This window comes from Synchiropus splendidus, chromosome 5 (genome assembly GCF_027744825.2).
Source record: "Synchiropus splendidus isolate RoL2022-P1 chromosome 5, RoL_Sspl_1.0, whole genome shotgun sequence".
Lineage (NCBI taxonomy): Eukaryota > Metazoa > Chordata > Actinopteri > Syngnathiformes > Callionymidae > Synchiropus > Synchiropus splendidus.
Genome location: NC_071338.1, coordinates 32,225,001 through 32,240,737, shown reverse-complemented (window position 1 = coordinate 32,240,737; position 15,737 = coordinate 32,225,001). Strand labels below are relative to the sequence as shown.

The window sequence follows — 15,737 nt, the reverse complement described above, 5'->3', positions numbered from 1 at the left end:
ACAGGGTCGTGTTTAGACATAAGGTGCGTTCATGTACAAGGGCGCGATCATCCGGACCAGTACCTAATACGCACAAATATTCTTCTTTGCTTCGTTTCTTCCAAATGTTTCCAAAGTACAGCGTCATAAAGACAACAAACAAATGGTCAAGTTGCAGTTTTCCAGTGACTCTTGAACGCACCATCACCAGGTAGCATGGCTCCTGAACGGTCAATAATGTTTGATTCTCGATTGTTGTTTCAAGTGAAAGATTTCACATTTTGCGACGTATAATTTAAGTGTTTTGATGAACGGAAACCAATCGATAATACAACAGGTGAGTCACCTCAACCATGAGGAAGACTGAGAGGGTTAGCATCAGATGCTAACTACTTTTTAGCATCCCTCGTCGCCCCTGTTGTATTGATAATAAATACATTTTAAGCGGCTATAGTTGTATCAGAGACTGTAAAATGGGTAGTTAACAAATTAATTCACCCAATCATTGATTTAGTTCGGGTGTTGTTGCGCAGTATCACATCGACGTCGGTCAACTGTGTCTCGGTTTTCGGCATAAACAATGGCGTTCATGCGACGTGTTCACCGACTGTCATGGTTGTTTCGATGCTCCAGGTTGACCATGGATAACAAGAGACGAGGACAGGGTTCGGGGATTGTCGCCAATTTAACGGACCGAGGCAAACCCCAAAGAACCACCTACAAGCTCTCCACTTCCAAACCGGTAAAAAAATCAAATAGTGATGACGTCATGGATGTGAACGGGATTGCTGTGACTCCAGCGAACGTGTAGTGGTGTAGAGACACATGGAAGTGTAGCGGCATGATGTCAGGCTGATGTCACCGTGAGGACCTGTGCTGTGCTTGTTCTGTCTCTGATGATCCCCTGATGATGGAGTGTCTCCTGCAGCTTCCAGACAACACCAACTGCATGGCCTGTTCAGACGACGGAGGCTTTCTCACTCTGGGTCACTCCTCCGGCGTGTCGGTGTGGTGCGTGCACACCATGAGGAGCATGGCCGACTGGCTGCAGGAGGAGACGGAGGTGACGTCCATCAAGATGACCAACGTGTGCGAGGCCTTTTACATGGTCGGCAGTGTGGACAACATGGGTGCGGGTTTGCAACCTCTGGCTGTCTCACTGAGTTCATGCAGGAAGGAGCCATTTTTCACTTTCTGTATTCAACTAGTTTGAGATTTCCTGCCCCTTTATATGTCAACAAATGTCAGTAACCTCTGCGTCCTGCCTAAACGAAACTATGATATAAATGATGTCAACATTTTTTTTATATTTTAATTTGAAACATTTTCAGGTTTACACGATCCCTGTGACATTATAAGGGCCCCAAAGATGCACTTTGCACAAGTCTGTTATTGATCCCGAATCACAAAGGTCAAAAGGTCATACCCACTTCTTTACACTTTTTCAGACTCCTGAACTATGTGGCGTATTATTTATCCTGCCATCAAACGTGGCATCTGCTTCTTGCGCTGGTGCTGAATATGAAACACTTCAGTCCATAACTGTGTACCATTACTGAGAAGTTCCCACCAACATCTGTGTCCTGCCTGGTTTTCTCCTCAGGAGTCATGAGAATTTTCCTCTATCATGGAAAAGACCTTTTCCTGGTCAGTGTTCTGAACAGCATGGTGAGTTCTGCCTCGTGAAAACAGGTCCTACTGAACGCGGTTATTTAAACCTGGGTCATGTGACCACGTTGATGGTGGATGGTTCTTTCGCCTGCAGCAAAACATCAACAAGAGAAACGTGTGCTTGACGTTCGAGCTCTTCAAAGGAGGCGACTATGGCGCGGCGTCAGTCCGGTGTAAGCCGATGTGTGTGTGACACTTGAGAATGACCCATGACTCACCTGAGTCTCTGCTCAGGTATGAGTGACACCTGGCTGGAGGTCTATCGCTTCCCATCCGAGGATTGGATCCGGGAGTTTGAGGCAGCAGCTGCCCGGAAAGAGGAGGTGGGCTCCCGTCCTGGCTCGCTCACCGCTGACCTCGGCTGATCTGTGTTGCACCTGCAGGAGTCGGAGTCCTTCGTCCCGGAAACCTTGAAGTGGTCTCCCGTCTCCGTTGAGCTGAAGATCTTCCCTCCCAAAATCCCTCCAGGTAAAGTCCATCCTCAGCCGCTCTGTGTGCAGCATGTGAGCGGTGCTTTGTGTTGCAGTGAGGGCAGACGACGCCACCAAAATCATCACCTTCTGTTTGTCTCTGGATGAGCTGGATGAAGGCTTGAGGTGAGGGTTCGGGAGAGACGCGGCGACGCGCCTGACCTTTGACCCGTCCCACACCTTTCCTCAGAACTTGCACCCACCACTTCCTGCTCCCCTGCGGCTCCTGTCCTGCAGATGTTCACGTCAAGTCAGGTTGGTGATGAGTTTGCTTCCACTCAACTGCTCTTGTAGTGACTACAGGGAAGCCCAGCAGATGTTAGGTCGAGCCCAGCAGACTTTCTGTTCTGACGTTCTGAGTGCAAGGAATTGAAAGACGTTGTCTACAGCAGGGTTCTGAACCTTTCTGATCTCGGGGACCACCTTTCCCAGAACAAATGGCCCCGGGGCCCATTCAGTAGAACTGATTCATGACCTGTGATAGCATTTATGATCAATAACCATATTTAATCTACTGACACGTAAACAGACCAAAACCTTGTGAAATGACCTGAAACCATGCAAAGTCCAACGCGCAGCAGAACCTGGTGCAAGTCATGAAAAAAACGAAAAATAAAAAAATACACTTCATGCAAACTGTTGAGAAATGAGAAAAACTGAATAAAATTCTGAACAAAATAGTTATACTCAATCCATGTCTAAATATCATAAATAAAAATTTTAATTTTATTTAAACTCCATAGAAGACATAAGTACGTTTAATCGAAAGTATTGCCATGTGCTAAAGAACTGCTTCAACAACTGCTTTCATGAACAGTGTTTACTGTTGGGGGCGCCATCCCTTTCTTTATCATTTTTTCTATTCAAGAACTTCTTCATAGTTGGTAACTATCACAGATTTGCAGCTGTCAAGTCAGTTCAGTGACTCACTACTGCCACCATGTGTGGCTAATGGATTTAAACCGAGCGTCTCACGGTCCAAAGGTGTAAAACAAAAAAACTTCTTCTCTCGGGGCCCTGTGGTTAAGAACCACTGCTCTACAGCGAGAGTGTTTTATGCTGGTTTTGGCTGAGCTGGTGAAAGAGGCCGGGCTCTGCTGTGAGTACCAACTCACTGTGATCTGCCGCAGGACTTCCTGCTGCCGTCTGCATGTGGTGGAGCGGCAGCCACAACCTCCTGCAGTACTTCTTCCACAAGTCGGATCAAACAAGTGAGTCTCCCGAATTCACTCAGGAACCCCTCAGCTTGGTGGGTTCCTCTCCACATCCATCTGGTTCGGTATAGTTTTGCCCATTTCTACTGCCATGTGTCTTCTGTTCTATACTGTGGACATCTGCTCTGGTCTGGTTCTAATGCAAGGTTTTCTTGTGTCCCCTCTATAGTCAGGAGTATAATAGGCTGTTTTATAGTTACAATTGGAAAATGCTCATAGTAGTCAGTATTGTATTGAAAGTAGAGGTGTGAGTTGATTTTAAAAACCGTATTCTTTAGAAGCTTAATAATAAATGTATCAGGATGAATCGCATTAATATTTGATTTCAGAATGATCAAGTTTCAGTTGAATCTGCTCGCTACGCGCCTCAGTCCAGTTTCTAAACTGTCATTTTCCATCATCACATTCTCAATAACTCTACATCATCATGGCTGTTTAGCCATTGAATTATTAATATTTGGTGCGATGTCTTTTGTCCACATTATATGATTCTATCAATAATATAATGTTTTTTAAAACCATTTATGTCCGTTTTTGTTGATCATCTTTAAATCAATGTTTCATTGTGGAACTCCCAGTCCCAGTCCTCATAGTATTGATGTTTGGTGTGGCGCTTCAGTCGGGCGGCCTCCGACCCCAAAGAATCTGGGTCGGTCCTGTGCGTGTGTGGGTTTCCTCTGGACCCTCCAGTTTCCTCCCTCTGTCCTCTAATAAGTGCTGGCTTTGAAACCTGACCAGGGTCGGGACAGACCCTCACCAGACCCTCTCCAGCCTATCGGTGGCAGAGGCAGTGTCGACTGAATGCAGTTGTGCACGCTCACTTCCTGTCTTCTGAGGTCTCTGCAGTATAAAGATGTTGATGTTTTTCTGACCGGCCAGCAGCTGTGGACCTGAAGCCGGACATCACTTGGCCACACACCAATGAAATCACCTGCTCTGCCGTCAGCCGCTGCTTTCGCTTCGTGGCTGTGGGGCTGAGCAACGCTGTGGTGTGTGTGTGGGACCGACTGGCCGGTGAGACCCAGGCCCCCTGCAGGCTGCTGCTCCTCACCGCTCAGGCTAACCGCTGCCCCCCGCCCCACAGGCTCTCCCCTCTCCGTCTCCTCCATCCCGACGCAGACCTCCCTGCTGCGGGTGCAGTTTGTGGATTACTGGCCCGTGTGCGCCGACGACTACCAGTCCACCACACTGGATGAGAACCACCTCATGGCTCTGTGCAAAAACGGAGCCATCTTCTCCATCACTGTAGGACGAGGAGCCAAGTCCATCACCACTGAGCTGCCAGACAAGTATGGATGGCGACAGCCAGCAAGCTGGTCGCTGACTCAGCATCCCTCTAGCGCTGAGCTGAGATCATCTGACATTCTGTAACAGGGAGTGTTTTCCTCCTCAGGCCTCAAAACAAAGGAGACATGCCCACCATCACCGAGTCGGTGCAGTTCCTGCGTGGCCTGGTAGGTGAGCCGCTGATGGCACTGGTGTAGCCCCTGTGTGACGTCAGAACAGTCCTGCTGGTGAGGAGGGATGGGCGACAGGAAGACCCTGTCAGGAGGGACCAGGTCTTCCACTGACGTAGCACATGACACTAACATCCGCAGAACAGCCTTTTTTATTTTATGATACTGTTTTAGTGGACCACATATGGAAATATTCTCCAGTTCACACCATCACTCTGACTTTATGAGGCGGTTTCGCTTTCCACGCTTTTCCCTGGTCTGGTCGTGATGATCCAGATTCTCCAAAGGTCAAAAGGTCATCCCCTCTTTACACTTTTTTAGACTCCTGAACTATTCATTCATCTTCTTCATATTCATGGCATCTGCTTCTTGCTTTGGTAATGAGACATTTCCCCAGGCCCGTAGAAAGGAAGGTTCAGGGGTTGAAGATGTGGGGTTGTAAAGGAGTAGGGGTGACCTCTGACCTTTGCTATTCAGGAGCAGAATGTGTACTTTGTGCCACTGCCATCGCCGCTTCAGTCTTTATTTGATTTCATGGGTTCTTTTTATACTGTTTTCTATTTTTAATGTAACAGGAAGTGGTTCATCTGTGAGGTGTCTGCAGCGCAGTAGTTTCCCTCCCCACACAAATACTTACGACAAGAAACAAAGTAATCAGATTGCAATTTATTGTGTTTATATGCTGATTTATTGAGCAGCAGTGGTTCAGAAATAATGATATTAAAAGTCATTTTATTCTCACTTGACCTGTAATTTAGTCAGGAAATCCATCTGCATGTGGCAAGTGGAGCAGGGAAAGTTGCCTCTTTGATGTTCAGCAGCTCTGTGTGTGTGTTTCCTGTTTCCTCTCCTGGATGATGCCTGGCAGTTGCTGGTGTGGCACCGGGACGGGAAAATCCTCTTGGAAGACGTGATTCACAACACCCCGCTGTGCGCGCTGCTCCGCCCTGCGTCTCACCACATCGCCTCCCCCTGCACTCCAGTCTACGCTCTCAACGCCAAGCAGCACTCGCTGTACATCCGCGGTAAGAGCTCGGCGCGAGACTCCTCCTCCTCGCAGCCTCCTGTGATGACTCAGCGTCCCGGTTGCTGCACGTCCGCAGGTGACCCGCACCAGCGCCGGGGCTGCTCGGCCAAGAAAGAAAACCACAGTGTTCTTCTGACCTTCCACTTCGGAGAGTCGCACGTCATCAAGCACTACATCGCCTCCCACCCGCCGTCGCCGCCGCGCATGAAGAAGCTGAGCTTCGAGGACCTGAAGGAAGACTTCTCTTTCTACCTGCAGGAACGGTTTGTGTCCGCCCAGGCGCTGATGCAGCTGATGCAGCAGTGACGCTTCTCTTGTGCCCCGCAGCGTGTTGTCCGTGGACGAGCGTCACGCTGCCATCAAACACACGTGGGAGCACCTGCAGCAGAGGCGAGAGAACGCTGCCGCTCCGCACAAGTAGCTGCTCCACCCCGACACCTTGACTCTGTAAGTCTCAGTACATGATCCATGAATCACATGAAGCCCTTCACATAACCCGGGCTGCTGGTTCAGCCACGTGTGGTGTCAGGAGAGGTCAGAGAAGAAGGAAGAAACAAACTGCTGTGTATTAACTCTTTGATGACCGTTCCATGTTTATTGAATAGAGTGGATAAGATGTAGAACAGTTAACACTGTTCATGAAAGCACCTGTCGAAGCAGTTTTGAAAATAAATTATAACACTTCATGGCGATACTTTCATTAACACTTCACTTATATGTTCTTTGGAGAGTTTTTCCAAATTTCTCAACAGTTTGTATCAAGTGTATTTTTTCTGTTTTGTTTTTTTTTAGTAAATTTTATCAATACGACTCCCACCTTCCAATGATCACATGGGTTCATGTCATTTCACAAGGGTTTGTTTGTTTACATGTATGTAGATTAAATATGGTTATTGATCACAAATGAAAGCAAGAGTCATGAATCATTTCTATCGCCTCCACCTGCACTCATAGAACTGTAGTTACATCCAGATTTGTTCTCCGTGACTATGAGCTTTTGACCCTAAAATAGGGGAAAAATGAATGAATTATTTAAATGAGATGATGACAAAATACTTTTTCTTTTATTATTTTGCTGACAGTTTGGACACAAAGGTCGTTGTTTGATGCCTTACGGGTGAGAATGTGTTGCACAGAGAATCCTGAGTCTCCAGTTGGGTTCCTCGGTGGTACGAGGCGTAAGTCAGTTCTTGCTTTGACTCATGGGAGAGTGGTGAGGCTCACAAACGTGGGTGAGTCCCTGTCATGTGACGGGAAGTGCATCTGACTCGTGAAAGAATTTACCGCTTCGGATCAGAACATCCTCAGAACCACTCATCATCGTCGCCACAGTGTTTTGCTGTTCAGAAGCCCAATACCAGAGTGAACAAAAGCTCATCTGCATCTTGTCTCCTCCACCAGCGCAGACACTTCCTCGCTACCAGAAATATCTCTGAGCTTCAATCTCCCTGAAAGGACCTGATAACGCTCTTGTTCCGTCTTGGAAATCTCATTTGAATTTGAGGAGCCGGAGATGAAGAGGCAGGAAGTGTTGTGACGGCGGAGCAGGTGCCATGACGGAGAGGATAGAAGCCTTTGTTCTGGCCTCAGGAGCCGCTGTGACCCGGTGTCCTCGCCCCGGGCGGCTTGATGACGTCACCGTGCCTGGAGGATGATTGACAGATGTGTTGATCAGCTTGTGAAGTGAATACTGTCAGTAAGTGGAAGGATTATTGATAAAGAGATGCAGTGATCGATCATTGACAGGCGGCTCAGCAGAGGGGCGTGTGGCTGCACTGGCCCGGATCCATTCATGTCACGTATCCTGGGATCAGTTATTGATGAAGCATGGTGAATGGATGGATGGATGGACGAGTGATGTCGGGTTGGTATGCGAGGACCCTTGGTCTCTTACTGGATTGATTTTCTGGATTGATGGGATCATGGCGGCATCATTGTTGTTTATGTTGGATTCATCTGTTTTGGGATCTTTATCTGGCTGGAGGGCCATATCGACTGATAGATGATGGAATGGATGAAGATTGAGAGGATTGTGGTGTTGATGGATCAGGCTGATCGAAGTGAAGTGGCAGGAGGAGAGATGTCTGGTGGCTCAGCGTGGAGCCCTCTCTCCTTCTCCATCCCCCCTGCGCCTGACAACTGGTGGTGTCTTGGTCACCACTGGAGGTCGGCTCGACCCCGAGGAAGTTCCTCATCTTCACGGCTGGTCGGTGGGAGATGAGGCCGGTGACATGATCCTCGCTGGTCAGGTCCTTCTTCTCACTGCTGGTGAGTCAAATGGCTCAGTGACCTGGACTTTAACTTGGAGATTACATGGTACTGTAGCTGACCTGGGTCCAGTTGACCATGTGAGAGTGGCGTTGGACCCTGTGACCTTTTGGGCGCGAGAGTTTTTTTTTTTTTTTTTAATGAAATAATCAACTATGATCTCACTATTTCAAAAGGCTGTAGCTTGAAAACCGTCGGAGATGAAGGCATTCTCTTAAAGAAACATCTGTGTTTGGGATGGAAGTACATTCACTCAGCTGTCTAGTTTGTCGCCAGGTTGCAAACATAGTGAATCTTGTGACTTGCAGATGTTTATCTGATCCACTGGAGACACTCTTCCTCACCTCTCAAGCAACAGTGATGATGATGGTCGGGCAAGTGGCGTTTCCAGTCGCAGCCTTTTCTCCCGTGGCATCTACCACGTCTGCCTCTGTCACTGGTTTGTTCTTGGGGACAGTTTTCAATCTCTTTCAACTCCAACGTTTGATAGAAACTCGCCCACAGATGTCTCTCAGATTGAAGTCACAGGAGCCTGCCCTCTGCTTGTCTAAAGTAGGAACTACATCAGGCTCCATGTTGGCAGCTGGGCTTGTTTAAACGCTGCCGTCACAGAACAGCCGCAGGGTTAACTTGCTGGTGACTCAAGTAGGAAGCTGAACGTCAGGCTTTATAGACGCTTGCAGGCTGCTATTGTGGCGAGCCTCAGCGTTGGCGCTGGCCGTGCTCAGATCCCAGTGAAACTCTTGTCCATAGATGCGCTGCGTTGTCGGAAATGCTTAGTGGTGGTTCAGTGCACACTGCATGTTTGAGAGCAGTCGTCGTGGATGAGTCGCCCCTCGTTCGTCTGCATTAGCCGTGATGTTGGTGTGAGGCCTGGGCAGCTGGATGAGCTCATAACATCAACCCCTCAGGCCGAACATAGTCCTTTCTCATTTCATGATTTTATGTGACAGTTATGTTCCCAGTGCTTAATGTATCTATTAGGAAGCGTTCTACAGTCAGAATGAAGCTTCTGTGTGGTCCAAAGGATGAGAGTCTGCAGCTCAGCAGGAACCTTGGCCACGGAGCTCATGAATGAATGATGTATTTTTTGAACTGACACTCACTCTCCTATTCAGCGCCTTGACACCTGTGAGCTTCACACCCTGTTTGTCATGGTTTTCCATGAGATTTTCCCTCCATTTCTCAAAATCTGTTCCACAGGAGACAAGAACCGAAGTATTTGTGCAGTGAAATGCCATACTTGTTTATTTGACTCCTCCAGTGAATCATTGAGTAAATAAACAGCAATTCATACAAGTCAAAGACTAGCTAGTCTCATGAAACAGCGTCACATGTGGGATGTCACAGGAGCCAGTACCTGAAACCAGAGACATGGAAGTTCCTTGCTAGCTTCAGTGGCTAGAGGTCATCCCAGGGTCACTCATCGAACAGGCCCCACAGAGCGAAGCACAGCTGACTGCCTCTTATTCCATTTTTTTTTCAAAACTATCCATGATATATCGGCCTGATTGTCACTCACCGGAGCCTTGTTGGAATGTGGATGAAATGGACTACAAATGGTGCCACAGCTAGGATGAGAAAGTACTAATATAAAACTTCCTATTTTTAACAGATTTACTGGTTGCACTTTTGATTAGGGAACATATACTACCATAAATAAATGACCTTAATTTTCGTACTACAAGCCGCTGCTTTTTTCTTGCGGTCTGAGCCCTGCGGCTCATACAACAGTGCAGTTCATATGTGGATTTTTAAAGGCTGAAGTCAGACTAAATCAGCTGCTTTTTATTGACCCTTGAAGCGCTCAAAATGCAACGTTTTCACTCGTGTGTCCACAGCTCCGTCAACAGTGTGGATCTTCTGAAGGTCTGGAATCCAGAAGCAGCTGCTGAGACCAGCAGTGGTGCTGGAACGTCGGGCACACGGGGGGAAAACAGCGCATTTTCAGGGCTTTAATGTTTAATGTAATTTAATGTGAATAAAAGATGTGAGACACTGTCTCCAGACAACGTGCGTTCAGCTCAAAAGTCCGACATAAACGCAAGCGAGTTGGGTTTGGGCCGCTGACTTGATCCCAGCTGGAGACCTGCACCTTGTCTGTTGTGAGAGCAGCGTGGATAAATCAAGACGCTCCGTATTACGCTGCTATTTCCTCACTGTCATTGCTGGTCCCTGTTTTCCAAACTAGTTTTGAAAAGCGTTTTTAAACCGGTGCACCACAGACCTGTCCACAGCGCAGACAGCACCACTGAACCTGCGGCTTATGGTTGAACAAGATCTGTTTCCCTTCTTAAATGTAGTGGGTGGGGCTAGTATTCCTGTGCGCTCTATAGTCCAGGAATTACGGTACCTATGTGTGTATTAGCAGCAATTCATCGTGATAAGGTACTGAGTTGTGCCTGACTATTTTTCCCCTGGAACAGACACAAAACCTCATCCTAAAAAAGCGCCTTGATTATCGTCTCCAGTCAGTAAATACATGGCTGACCATGTGTTTGTCAGTGGTTCCTCTGTGTCTGGCTCCTGTCCTCACATGAGGGTCTCGGGACTGGGCTGGAGTCCGCCTCCGTCCGTGTCGTCTTGACAGCGACCATCCAAGCTGGAGACGTGCGGCTGCTGAGCCACCCGGTTCAGAGCGACCGAGTTGTGGAAGGCCTCGCTGATGATGGTGTGGTTCTCCAGGTCGGGCACGGAGGTGGCGTGGCTGTGACACCTGCGCAGTCTCTTTCTGAAGCGGATGGTGAAGAGGCCGTAGATCAGCGGGTCCAGGCAGGCGTTGACCAGGCCGAAGATGAAGAGGATGTGGGTCAGCGAGTGGGAGATCTTCCCCTCCAGGTCCTCGGGGAAGAACCAGTACCACAGGCCCAGCAGGTAGTAGGGGGTCCAGCAGACGATGAAGGAGAGGACAATGACGATGCTCATCTTCAGAGTCCTCATCCTGGCCCTGGGGATGTTGTTCTTGGAACAGCGGAGGTGGACCTCGTTGGGGGAAACTAGAGGGGGCAGACCAGAGGAGAACAGTCGGTCCACCACAGCATGCCACAACGTGAGGGTCTGTTTGATCGACGAGAGATGAGGCTTCATGATACAGTGCCCTCATTTTCAGAGCCCAGTAGGTGGCGCTCTCTGAAAAGGCTGCGACGGAAGACAGTGCCATCTAGTGGCCGTGAGACTGACTGTTTCACAAAGACCGAGGAGCCGAGGCCACTCACGGTTGTCCGTCCGGAGCCTCCTGGAGATCTCGCAGAAGATGCGGGTGTAGCAGGTGATCATGATGACCAGCGGCAGCAGGAAGAGGCAGCAGAAGGTGAACATGTTGTAGGCCGTCTCGTGCCAGCGGATGACGAAGCTTCCCAGGGTGCTGCACTGCGTGAAGTCTGAGGGCTCGCTGATGGTGACGATGTGGAAGAGGAAGGTCTGTCGGAGGAGCAGGTCGGTGTGAGGTCATGTGACCCGCGGGTCAGGTGGGAGCCACGTTCATCCGTTTGCTCTGTGACCAGTGTTGGGACTATAGGAACGACGTTGTCTTTTGCAATAACCAGTGCCATAATGCGTTCCTACCATCGTGTTTATCTTTACTGGGATTTAAACCCTCTCCTTACTGGTGACATCACAACTCTTTAAAACGTTTAAAAAGCAGTGTCCATAATACGCTTTAAAGGCTTCCATGGTGGACAGGAAGCCCACATTAGTCACGTGACACAGCGCTGCGCAGGTGGACACAATAATGTGTAATAATGTGGGATTACTGTTGTGGAAATACTCTCATTATTTTTCCTCTCTAGAAGTAGAAGACCAGAGAAACACTGTAGTGGCGTGCGAGCTATGTGGAGGCTGGAAAACACGATGCAATTCCAATCTGGCCAAACGTCTTCAGAAAGTGCACGTGTCGACCAAGCTGGAGGGAAAAGAGCCCGAAGCAGATGTATGAAGGTAAAATGGGTGCAAAATATTTTCCAACTATTTCTTCAATACTGTTCAACCTGATGAGTCCCAAACTACATGCCACGTGTCTCGTGATGGGTGATGCTTATATCACTCAGCTGACGCACAACAAAGTTGTCTTTTTTCTTTTAAATACACAGAATACGTATTTCACCTGGGAAAATATGAATGTGTGAATAACAACAAAATCATAACGCTTATAAAACAAAAGTCTCCGTGTCAAATGTGTCTCATGTCTTCCGACTGTTTACAGTCACTGTGGACTCATTTGAACTCTATTCCTAGATGCTATTGATGAAGTTTTCACTGCCGTTATTGATCATTTCACGACTGAGAATTTGACCACGGTGAAGGGGAGGCTGACTCGAAACTCGCTTCTATGGAAGATGTACAGCTTGCCGTATCCTCTCCAATAAGAATACGCCGCTGCTAACACTGCACATACACACAGCTGTGGGGTTGTCACTGCAGTTCATGTTTCCAGTCGATACGGTGGTGTTGCTGTTGAGATGATCATCAGCATCAGGTTTGGCACTGTTTGTTCCTGCTCCTACTAAGCACTCTGTAAAAAAGCTAAAAGTATAGTTTCTAATCTAAACTATTGCAATAAATGTGCCCATCGAAAGTTTCAATATTGTCGTTCACTTGACCTCTCACTGCACCTTCAGGTCACTAAGTGGCGACTTTGTGTAATAGCACTGCACTTGAAGTGGGTTAAGGCAGTGGTTCTAAACCACAGGGTCGGGGCCCATGGTTGGTCCGTGAGCGCCACCTTTGGACCGTGAGACGCTCGGTTTTAATACATGAGCCAAGTATGGTGGCAGCAGTGAGTCACTGAATTGACTTGACAGCTGCACATCTGTGATAGTTACCAACTGTGGAGAAGTTCTGGAAGTTCTTGATAAAGAAAGTGATGTTTTCCCCGCCAACAGTAAAAACTGTTCATGAAAGCACCTGTTGAAGCAGTTTTGAAAATTAATATGAACATTTTATGGCGATACTTTCATTTACACTTTAGTCATATCTTCTTTGGAGTCTAAATACAATATATTGCTTTCATTTTATAATATTTAGACATGGTTTTATGATATTTATTTTATTCAGTCCAATTTTTTCAACAGTTTGCATCAAGTGTATTTTTGTCTTTTTTTTTACTTTAGTACTATGTGACTATGATCACATGGTTTCATGTCATTTCTCAAGGTTTTGGTTTGTTTTTTGTCTGTAAGTAGATTAAATATGATCACAGATGAAGTCAAGAGTCATGAATCAGTCTATCTGTTGAATGGGCCCCCAGATCTGAAAGGTTCTGAGGGCCGATAGATGGACAGGCAGCCTTCATTACCTGACTATCTAGTTCAGCAGGCCACACAGACGACGATAGTGTTACCAAGAGGTAACTGGTCACTGTAACCCGGCTACTAACTTGCCCACCACTGTCTGTCACTGAACTGCATCCTTCAGATGCTGTCATGTTTTAAAATGTTTTCTCTTCCCCTGACTGAAGGTCATGCTGCCTGCAGAAGTGCTTTGAGGCTCCTCCCCAGACAGGACCTGACTGACCTGAGGGACGGACAGCAGCACGCTCATGGTCCAGGCCGCCGTCAGCATCAGCCTGTTCCTCTTGCGGGCCTCGTTGATGGCCAGAGGGTGGAGGATGGCGGCCTGTCGGTCCAGGCTGATGACCACGGTGATGAAGGCGCAGGAGTACATGGCCTGCAGCTTCAGGAACATCAGCAGCCGGCAGGCCAGGTCTCCAGCCAGCCACTGGACTGTGATGTTCCACACTGCGTCCACCGGCATCACGATGAAGGTCACCAGCAGGTCGGCCGCCGTCAGGTTGACGATCAGGACTCTGACGTGCGACTTGCGCTTGCCCTCGCCGTGGGCCGCCCACAGCACCGCCAGGTTGCAGAACGCCGAAATCCCGCAGAGGATGAAGGTGACGATGACCCTGACCTGCGCCGCCGTGCTGAACGTGGGAAGCTGCAGCGAGGCGCCCCCTACCGTCCCGTTGTGGGAGGTGCAGTTGAGGCGGGCCGCCAGGTCCAGCATGTCCGGGTCACACGGAGCGGAGGTCATCTTCTGAAGCGTGGCGAGCGCCGCTCATGGCCACCACCGGGCCGGAGGGGTGGCGTGGCCACAGGAACCAGGCGGAGGTCGATGAGTCAGCATTCCTTAAACACAAATATGTCGACACATCTCGTCAGTCACTGCGCGCACTGACCAGCGGAGCGTGTGGGAGGGAACCAGAGCTCTCTCAACAAACAAACAAACGTCTGCGTCTCTTCCAAACCGCTTCAGCGCAGCCAACATTAACCATCTATCTGGGACAGCCAATCAAAATGCAGAAACATTGAGGGCCAAGCACTTCACCACCAACACCAGTAGGTGGCTCTTCTCTTCTGAGGTCAGGTCAGAGGGGCCTCCTCATTGCAGTCATCATTGGACAAGGGAGTGACCAGCAGATGGCGCTCTTTCCCTGAAATACTTGAAATCTATGCCTGACACACGCATGTTATGAATAGACAAGGCTTGAAGAGGAAGTGAAGACCACCTCCGTGGTGTGACGTCACTGGGGCCATGAAGGGGCCGAGCATGTCCCGGGGCCACACACTGCCGAGTCAGACGTGCAGCACAAAAGGATGCCAGAAGAAAGGCGTCCTCCATCAGGCGGAGCTGCTGGCGGCTTCTCCGCTCACAAACACGCAGGTTCTGAAAGAGCCCCGGCCTGTCCAGGGTGTCCACCTCGACCCCGACTTGCTGGGACAATGCAGAGGAAGGAATGACCTTCTGCTTCAGTTATTTATCCTGCTGGATGTTCTCAGACCTACACGCTGGAGGAAGAGCTGCATGGACGGAACACGGCAGGAACGTTCAGGTGAGGCGGCCCAACACTGCAGCCATGTCTTCACTGAAGAACAAGGTTATCATTATTTTAAACTCTAAAGTTTTAGTCGTGTAAACCCTGATATCTCACTTCTTATGCCAACATTTTCAGGCACATCTGTCTCGCGGGAACTTGTTAACAACACAGTGCATCAGAAGCATCTCTGCAGGTCGCTCAGTTGGGTCCACACTGACCGACCCGTCTGAAAGCTGCTCTCACCGGACCAAACGTTTGGGTTGCACTTCCGCTACCTGCTGGCCGCGTCATGTCATCACAGGCGCACTGACCATCCTCTCACAGATCTTCAGCAAGTATCAGACCGAGCTCAGTGTCTGAGAAGCTTTGGCCTCGACAGCTCAATATGGCTGACGGACGAGTCTCTGAAGAGAAAAGTGCAAGACTGAGCTGTGCATCTGGATGATGAGGATGAGGAGGGCAGACGCTGGGAAAGAGTTGAGTCAAGCGAATGATGGAAGCAGCTGCCAACATCATGACAGACAGAGCAACTGCACCGCTCCTCTCTACATTGTTCCCAGAGCCGTGATGCAACCGGATGACTCAACATCACTTCCTCCTTGTGAAAGGCGACGAGCCCTGAACCTCTGGAAGAGTTCATCAGCTCATCTCATGACGGTCGGGTTCATGTCATGTAGAGTGAACTTCCTCAGAGGATCCTCCCATGTGGAGAGAGAGAGAGCGCAGTCCAACACTTGTCATCCATCCATTCATGCATCCATCCATCCATCCATGCATGCAACATCCATCCATCCATCCATTCGTCCATCCTCATCCGCTGCTCTGGTGCCGCGTCGT

At 48.9% G+C, this 15,737-nt stretch overlaps 2 protein-coding genes across 4 annotated transcripts in view; one reads left to right on the top strand and one right to left on the bottom strand.

Annotated features, from left to right (window-relative positions):
• Positions 1 to 69: 69 nt before the first annotated feature.
• On the top strand, positions 70 to 9,421 carry wdr93 (WD repeat domain 93). Of its 3 annotated transcripts, none has more exons than XM_053865472.1 (16): positions 70 to 190; positions 613 to 721; positions 908 to 1,109; positions 1,583 to 1,647; positions 1,745 to 1,823; positions 1,885 to 1,973; positions 2,034 to 2,118; positions 2,177 to 2,246; positions 2,311 to 2,375; positions 3,251 to 3,331; positions 4,217 to 4,348; positions 4,419 to 4,623; positions 4,728 to 4,788; positions 5,660 to 5,816; positions 5,895 to 6,081; positions 6,146 to 9,421. In XM_053865472.1, the coding sequence occupies exons 1-16, from the start codon at positions 105 to 107 to the stop codon at positions 6,237 to 6,239; spliced, it is 1,767 nt and encodes a 588-aa protein (XP_053721447.1). In that variant the 5' UTR covers positions 70 to 104; the 3' UTR covers positions 6,240 to 9,421. The 3 variants fall into 3 exon arrangements, with proteins under 3 accessions (XP_053721447.1, XP_053721446.1, XP_053721448.1); XM_053865471.1 differs by having other exon boundaries at positions 4,214 to 4,348; XM_053865473.1 differs by having other exon boundaries at positions 171 to 316; positions 4,214 to 4,348.
• The window catches only part of LOC128758954 (gonadotropin-releasing hormone II receptor-like), an 8,169-nt gene continuing 1,667 nt past the window's right edge, over positions 9,236 to 15,737 (bottom strand). The window contains exons 2-4 of the mRNA XM_053865474.1: positions 13,598 to 14,211; positions 11,302 to 11,506; positions 9,236 to 11,082 (exon numbers count right to left, since the gene is read on the bottom strand). Coding sequence (XP_053721449.1) covers positions 10,619 to 11,082; positions 11,302 to 11,506; positions 13,598 to 14,116 — 1,188 coding nt within the window. The 5' untranslated portion in view covers positions 14,117 to 14,211 and the 3' untranslated portion in view covers positions 9,236 to 10,618. The remainder of the gene's footprint in view (positions 11,083 to 11,301; positions 11,507 to 13,597; positions 14,212 to 15,737) is intronic.

Excerpts from the sequence above, each read along its gene's own strand:
- wdr93 (XM_053865471.1), top strand. The coding sequence starts at position 105 with ATGTTTCCAAAGTACAGCGTCATAAAGACAACAAACAAATGGTCAAGT. Across the intron at positions 2,247-2,310 it reads GAGCTGGATGAAGGCTTGAG|AACTTGCACCCACCACTTCC; the intron begins GTGAGGGTTCGG and ends ACCTTTCCTCAG. Across the intron at positions 3,332-4,213 it reads CCACAAGTCGGATCAAACAA|CAGCTGTGGACCTGAAGCCG; the intron begins GTGAGTCTCCCG and ends CTGACCGGCCAG.